Raw genomic sequence first — 8,238 nt, 5'->3', positions numbered from 1 at the left:
GCGAGTCCCATTGTGCTCCTTATTGCACAAACACAATGAGGTTCAGCCCTTTGGGGTAGAGGCTCTGTCAGACGTTTGTGCCTTCTGACAATGTGTTCTGTAAGATATTTGTTTTCAGATTCGTAGCACTGTACACGTATACAAAGGTTTACAAAACAAGGCGTGCTTACAATGCTGGAGAGGCAAGGCTATCAGGCACACCTTGCTCTAAGGGCTAAAACAAATGTTTCTTTTCTTCAAAAAAGAGCAATTCACAACAATTACATTTTCAAGCTGAAGATAGCTGATTTTGTAATACGCACAACACTGTCATTCCCCTGGACTTACACCGTTTCTCTTCCTTTTACAATATTGTCACATGCATATGTCAGGAATATTGAAAGATCCAGGTGAACTTCTGGTCCTTTTTTGAAGCTAAAATTGAAAGCTATTCAGTAAGGCGAGGGTTTCACCCCTACATACTTAGACCTAAGAAACAGGACCATGTGTGGTCTGCAGGAAATCTGTCCTGTATTTGTATTTATTAATAAAGTAAATGAGGAAGTATCTCATCTCAAGAGACCTTCACCAGGGTAAGTGGGAGGGGCAGCGGCAAGCATTATAGTGGGAAAAACAACAGCACTGCATCTATTTATCACAAATATAAACTGAGCAGTAAGTATCACTCCAGGAATAATGCTTCGTTCCACCTGTGTTGTCTTCTGATATGGTGGCCAGTATGTCTGTATTCCTCTTTTAGCCTTTAACAGACACCAAGTTTGGATTTAACACTCCAGCCGAGAAACACAGTATCTATCAGAATACACGTACATGGACATCGCAAGGTATTTCCAATCAAGTTGAAGTGAGAGCAGTCAGTACCTATACACCGCTACCTGCGTACCTAAAAAACAAAGCTCATTTCAAAGCATGCAGGCACAGAAAATGCAACCGAAATTTTAATGGTCATCGCAACGCTTGCAGGGATCTGTGCCTCCTGAGAACGTCCGGCGAGGGCCTGGGCTTTTGCACTGTCGTCGGTGGCGGGGACGTGCGCTGCGAGAGCTCTCAACTTGCAGCGAGCGAGTATTCACAGCGCAAAGGTGCACAAAGAGCCTGAATAACTCCGTGCTGGGATTTTTAAATGCTGAGGCAGCACCACAAAGCGGACCTGTGGGCTGCGCTTGCTGCCCAACTCACAGACCATCCTTATCCCCCCACCCGACAGTGGGGCATCAGTCCCGGGTACTGGTGACGGGCCAAGTCCACGCTCCAACGTGGAAGCAGAGCATGCTGAAGGAAACTTTCTGGGTAGAAGTTTTTTTTTAATAGATCCTTCCAATAAGTATAAAGCTTGTTAACACAGACCCCATACGGCTTGGTGACTAATGCCAAGGGTAGAAGCCATGCCTTGGCTACTCCTATCAGCAAAAGAAAGGTGAAAAACCACCCCAGCGAGGAAGTACAAATGATTAAGAGCTGCCCTAAAAGCAACTTGCCCGCTGATGAAGGCTAATCAAAACAAGACCTGTGCAGCCCATGCACTGTGTAAGGCTGGTAAATCCAGCTGTGTGATAGCAGAACAAAATTGTATTCCAGGTTTTTTGAAGCACCACCATGACTGACACAAATGCTCCAGCTGGAAGAAGGCCAACAATTAATCAGGATTCCTTAGATTTTGGAGGTAATTTTAGCAGAACAAGAAATACAGAAGTATCAGTGAGTCCAGAACATTCCTCCAGGACAAAAATCTATTACTTCATGTAAGTCCATTAAAACACTTCATCTAGCCCTTTTAATCCCTCTTAACAGATTTGCTTTATCACAGACAGAGGAGCTAATCCTCTCCCACCTGTCTTTATGATATGGAACCATAAACAAGAGCAAGTACTTTTCATTTGTTAAGCATTATCCCCCCTTGGATAATGCTATCATCCACACTAGCATTAGTGTAATGAAGCCGTCTTTAGAGAAACACCCCAACTCTCTCAAATTCTCACCCTAGCAACGCGTTCCTCCAGCAGGGAACGGGAAACTTATTTACCATCTGTTTCCAAAACTCATCTCTCGCCACGAGTTTCAAAACAATAAGCAAACCAAGACTTGAATTCCGGCTTGCTGGAGGGACTTCCCTTTTTCCTTCATGCCAGATCTTATGTGACACATTTCAGGACTCCGCTGTGTATAACCAGATGGCAGGCTTGTTCAAATCCATCACCAACCTATACAATTAGGTTAGTAGGTCAGCTGAACTTGTCACCTAATTACACAATCATTCTATACAGAGTTTTCTCTATTTTTCATAATAAGACCTCAATGCTATCTGAAAACGGTTAAGAAATAATTTTTACAATCTATATCATAATGGACCTCTGACAGTCTGGCACTCTACAGACATGTAGAAAGTAACCCGAACGGCCCACTGACAAATTTTGGGTTGAAGAACTGAAACCTGCACTTCGGTCTCCTAATCGCCAGCAATCTCAGGAGCCTCTAGCAAACCCCCTTACAACAAAACACAGTATCTCTAGATGGTCATTCCAGTTGCGGTATTGTACAAAGTAGAACAGATTATAACAACCGACCACTTAGGTCATATTTAAGATAACTTTTGTCTCTTCAGGCTGTGGAGGCTTACTTCATACATCTGTCAGCTTGCTCGATTTTTTTCCGCTCGAAAGACACTCATTTGCTCTCACACAATTCCGTGTGGTTCTGCATCATAAAATCTGTCTGCCTGAAAGAAGTCACAGTCATTTCCATAACATAAGGCAAGGACCCTACATTCCAGAAGACCCGAAAGTGAAATGTATAGATGTATGTAAAGTACAAATGGTACAGCATCTAACCCAACAAAAAAACCCTATTATTCTCCTTGCTTTAACACTGCCTTCTCTATGTAACACCTGGCAATTAGAATACCATTTCAGACATACAAGAAACTGATATCTTCTCATTGATCTGTAGGTCAAAGTCAAATTTTCCTCCTAAGGAACTGCACCCTGAAGTTACTCCCAGAGTTTAGTTAGTGAAGGGAGCATTAGTTAGTGTGACCGACTAGAGCGTGAGTTTCGTCCTTTTTTTTTTTAAAAAGAAATCTGAAACATAGCTTGTGACGGAAGATAATCATCAAAAGACAGAGTACGTGTGGGTCCTTTGGGCTTTCTTCTCTTCTGCTAGGAACCAAACCAAACCTCCACATAAGTCACCTGGCTGAAAAAAAAGAGACACGCAGAGGTAAGCAGCGTACCGTTTTTCCTGAAGAGGAGTAACTAACACCCTTTGAGCAAACTTACTCAACACAGAGCTGGATTGTATCCAGTTATGAAAAGGCAGTTGGCTCGTTATTTCTGAGTGTCAGTACAGTCTTAAAAATGGTCTTATCTGACCAACGGTGACTGTTTGACAAGGATTTCATTGTCTCCCAAAGGCTGTTTGCAGCTGTCACTGTTAGAGAAGTATCGGTGATCGGAAAGTAGCGCAAAGCAAGTTGCCTGCTCCTCAGAAACATTCTTCTCTTGGCTTTGCTTCATCTCACGAAGAATAGATCTTGGAAAGCAGACTTCGTATATATACACTGCCGCCCCACGAGCCTCCCAGCCTGTCAGTTTTGTCACGCTGAGGCCGGGAGAGCAGTTATCGCCAACTGTACGCTGCAAAGCAAGTGGTTTCCTAGATGGAGCCAGAAGACGGTTTCACTTTATACCTCACAGAAGTCATCCGTGCCATTTAATAAAGAATGCAACTTTTCAGTCAGCTCATTATATGACAACACTGGATCAGCTTTGACGGAGTTAACTACAAAAGCCGAGCTTATTCAAATCATCAATATGCTAGGAGTCAGAACAGCTTGAATATGGCAATTCAAAGCAGCAGGACTTCAAAACACAAGATACGACAGATTTGTCAACTTATTACTGTGTTCTTAAAGTGGAGTTTCTCTAGAACCACTTACTCTGAATACCATGTGAAATTACATCCATTTAATAAACTTTTAACTTTAGAAGAATTGCGATGTTAGCCTTGACCCACATGAACAGAAGAATGGGGTTTCCCCATTCACTCTTAATGAAAAGCTTTTTTGTTGAATACGTGTTAAATGGCCACAAGTAGCTGTGGCACTTAGGTCACCCTTAAGAGCCTTTAATTTAAAGACAGAAGATAGATTCAGCTGACATTGGGAAACCGTATGGGAAAATGACCAAACAAGCCGTAGACATAGGCGCATGCACACCCCCCCCAAATTTCAAAGCTAGCAAACTAAAGCAACACAACCGTTATTTTTTATCCTGCCTCTTGCCTTTTATTTAGATTTGAGCTTGGGAGATTCATTACTTCAGTTGACGTACAATTTAACCAGCCAAGAAGTTCTGTATAGGAAAATTTAAAATAGGTTTACATCTTAATTTGGTATTCTTTAGGAAACAAAAACCCTTGAAGTTACGGTTTCCTCCTGCACAACCGTATTTGCAAATGCTTTGGCAAATAAATAGGGCCTACGCTTCTTGGCATTGTTAAGCACAACATATACATTCAATTGTATTAAATATCCCATAGCAAAAACTTGATATATAGTTAGGAAACTTAAAATTATGTAAACTAAACTAGAGCACAGACTAGTGGTTTTGAAGTATCAATAGGAAGTTATTTGCTACCTGACAGACCGCAAGGAGGAGAAAGCCCAACAACCCAGCGATATGCATACGTAGCTCACAACCTGTCACTATAACAAAAGAACTCAAGAGCCATTTTCATTAATTAATATATTTTCTGCATTATAGTTAACATATGTACTTTCTTCGTGTCATCCTTATTTCGTTAAGTATTGATATTTTGTTATATTCAGACATGAGTACATTTTCAGAGTCTTTTGCAATAAATATCATAAAATAATAGAGATTCACATAATAAATATTCTTTACAATAAAAAAAGTTTTAACAGACTTTTGTCTTAAAAATAGTTGGGATTCAACTTTGTGTTTTATACATAAAATATACAAAAAAGGACCACAATTTGTGGCTAAGGCAATAAAACAGGGACAGAATAAAATTATAAAGTACAGAGCAAAGCTAAATTCACTAAACCAAAGGATCACAAGAAACCTTAAGGACTCAAGAACGTGTAGGTGACTCAATGACACCTGAAGGCCGTTTGGATATATGAACACCACCAACTTTAATATCAACTGATACTGATAGACTATAAAAACAGGAGTGGGAGGGTGGAGTGAGCCATATCCTTCAAAGATTTGACAGCAAAAGAAACAAATGTGTATGTTGCAGCCATAATGTCTCCAATGTGAAGATCTACATAGTGTAGCAAAAACTGAAGTTACATTGAAAATGTAAAAAAAGGAGGCAGGGCAATTCTCAGGACTGAGAATGTTCCAAAAGTTAAGACAAAAAGGGGGGGGGGGGGGGAAAAAAAAAAAGGAGGCTGCTTACAGAAGAGTCAGGCCTTTCATTTGGCAAGGCCCTTATTTTACATCCCTCTCCAGAAAGAACACACACAAAAAAAGTTATTTCACAATCCAGCTCACTCATGAAAGTTATTCTTCCTTGGTACCCGGGGGGGGGGGGGGTTTAAGGGAAAAAAAAATAAAATTGCTGAGAACAAAAAACATCTTTGGGAAGATATTCACAGAGCAAGAAGCTTCAAGAGCCCAGTGAGCCCTCACTGTCTCTTTCAGGAGTGGTTCAGTTACAAACTCGAAAGACCCTGCCAAAGTGAGCGGCAGATGCAGATACCAGGTCCACACTTACCAAAGAGCAGCAACGACTACGTAAAATGCTCCACACTCAGCCAAGTCAATAGGAAGAGGAGAGCAAAGACGCAAAGGGAAGAACGTGTGTATTTGAAGTTGGGAAGACAGAAAGGAAAGGAAAAAGAACAGCCCCCCCCGCCAAAAGCTGGGGAGGGGGGGCAGGGAGGCGGGTGGTGAGAAAAAAAAGAAAGAAAGTAAAAAAAAAAAAAAAAAAAAAAAATCAGCTACAACCTGAAAAACAGAAGTTGGAGGAAGTAAACCTCCCTCCAAAAATCATGAGGGCTTGCCCTGACCCCGGGAGGGGCAGCTCTCCAGTTTGCAATAGACCGCGTTGGAGTTCTTGCATCGGCAACCTGGACGATTGACGCGGTCGTAACACCCTCGACAGAGTTTTAGGCATCCCTTGGCAGGAGGGTAGCAGAGCAAGCAAGGCAAAAACAAGGACATCGCTCCCATGCACAGGTACCTAGAACAGCAGTGTGACTGGGAACAAGAGCAGGGATTATCCGCGTAAGAGTCCCCTTCATCGTCGTTAGAACAGTGGTAGAAGATCCCTTTGACCAAACACATGCAGGTGCCGTACTCCACCATGCTCTCCGCAGAGCACAAGCACTGCCGGTTGCAGGCCAAGCAAGAAGGGAGGGCCCTCGGGGCCGTGCACTCGCCGCACTTGCACTTCCCACACCGTTCGCAGATAAACTTGTGCTGCGCCAAGTCCTCTTTCAAAGGACCCTTCAGATCATCTACAACCGGAGACGACTGCTTGGGCTGCGCCCGGATCGTCCGATCGGATCTGTGGCCCGAGCCCGGCCGGGATGGAGGTGACCGTCCTAGCAGCCCTTGCTCTGAGGAAGCACTGCTGTTGCTCCCCGAGCTGGCCGCGCTCCCCGTGCTGGTCGATCTGCTCAAGACGGGAGCCCTCACGTTATGCTGGTGCGCCACGTGCCCCACGTGGCTGGGTCTGTGTTCATAATTATTATTCACATTAATTGGTATGATTTCGTGAGTCCTTTCATGCTTCTCTTGCCTGGGTGCTGTCCGCGGACCAGATTTTTTCACCACAGACGGACCTTCGGTGTATTCGTTGCTGCCCCTGATTGCCTTGATCTGGTCCAGTGACAAGATAGCTGTTGGCTGGCTCTCTCTTTCATAGTCCAACCGTTGCCGGCTGTCCAAGGAGGGCTGCTGAATCACCACTAGCGAACCACCGCTGCCGTGTTGACTTTGGGGCTCCATCTGTAGTGATCTCTACTTCTGGCATTCAGTGGGAACCTGGCATGCATCTGAAATCCTAAAATAATAATAAGACAGAAGGTATAAATAAACGTTGGGTGTGTACATATATACACACGATCAAGGGCGAAAGAGGAATAAAGAATGGGATACTTTTCGAAAACAGAAATGATATGGCAAACCACAAATTGCCCTAGCCACCTGGTACTGATCTCTTTCAGCAGGGGATTACAACAACGCTGAGGATCTGGCTAAAGTCCAGTAATGGGGAGAGCCTGGGTATGGCATCATAGATGAGGAATGCAAAGGAGACCCCATGCCATTTAAAAAAAAAAAAAAATAAAGTCCAGTATTAACCTGTACGCTTACTTGGCAAGCCATGGAAAGCACTTCTCACTTGCTACCAAACTCAACATCTGTCTAACTAGCAGCAGCAATTCTGAACGCCCCCCAAACTAAGCTGGAAACAGGCAAGAACACTATCAGGTTCATGTCCTGTATGGCAGAATAAAGAACATGCGCAATTCTCACCCTTCTGTCTGCATCTGCAGCATCAGAAAGCTCAACAGATCTGCTTGCTAGTACATTTGGAAAGTCTCCTTTTTAAAGTGACGTATGTGCATTACAAAGTCTCGAACGAAGTACTGTCAAGCGGCCAAGACATTTTCTGTAAGGAAGTAACTCAGCATACAAATCTAATATGCTCCTTATAAAATTAAAGCAAGGGTGCAAACAGCCTGTTTTCAAGTATTTTCTGACCACTGGCCAGGGTGTGAAAGAAAAAGGGGTAGAAAAGGCTAAGATGAACGAGGTGTCAGATAAAAAGTACCTAAGGATTCGTAAGAGTGTTAAGAGCAGATGACACAAAAAAAACCCCAACCACCACCTCAAAACACAATCGAAGGAGAAATCCACTTTCACAAGACAGACAGATTAAAAGCTTCCCAAATAAATATAGCATCTTCTGGTCTATCTTTTAAACAAACGGTACGCATTTTCATTCCTTTTCATTCTGCCTAGCTATCGACATGAAGATTGCAACGCCGATCGAGAAAACTGCAGTGACAGTTCTGTAGCTATATGGTAATTGTGACGAGTCTCTAAATGCCACATTTATACAGAGAACCAAGAAAATAAACTGCTTTCCTTTACTGACAGCTGGGGGAAAAGTCCCTTTCCACTCTCCCCCCCAAGATGTCATACACGTTTACCTGAGAGAGGAGAAAGTGAAGTGCTATCAAGCATTTCCAAAACTCATCCA

General features: G+C 43.1%; 1 protein-coding gene across 1 annotated transcript; it reads right to left on the bottom strand.

The window, feature by feature from the left end:
• Nucleotides 1–6,017: 6,017 nt before the first annotated feature.
• On the bottom strand, nt 6,018–7,029 carry SPRY1 (sprouty homolog 1, antagonist of FGF signaling (Drosophila)). Its single transcript, XM_010575577.1, has one exon. It carries the CDS (start codon nt 6,978–6,980, stop codon nt 6,018–6,020), a length of 963 nt encoding a protein of 320 aa, XP_010573879.1. The 5' UTR covers nt 6,981–7,029.
• Nucleotides 7,030–8,238: the final 1,209 nt, after the last annotated feature.

This window comes from Haliaeetus leucocephalus, unplaced genomic scaffold, assembly GCF_000737465.1.
Source record: "Haliaeetus leucocephalus isolate CR32 unplaced genomic scaffold, Haliaeetus_leucocephalus-4.0 Scaffold484, whole genome shotgun sequence".
NCBI lineage: Eukaryota > Metazoa > Chordata > Aves > Accipitriformes > Accipitridae > Haliaeetus > Haliaeetus leucocephalus.
Note: the sequence above shows the minus strand (reverse complement) of the source record. Positions and strands in the feature narration are given on the sequence as shown.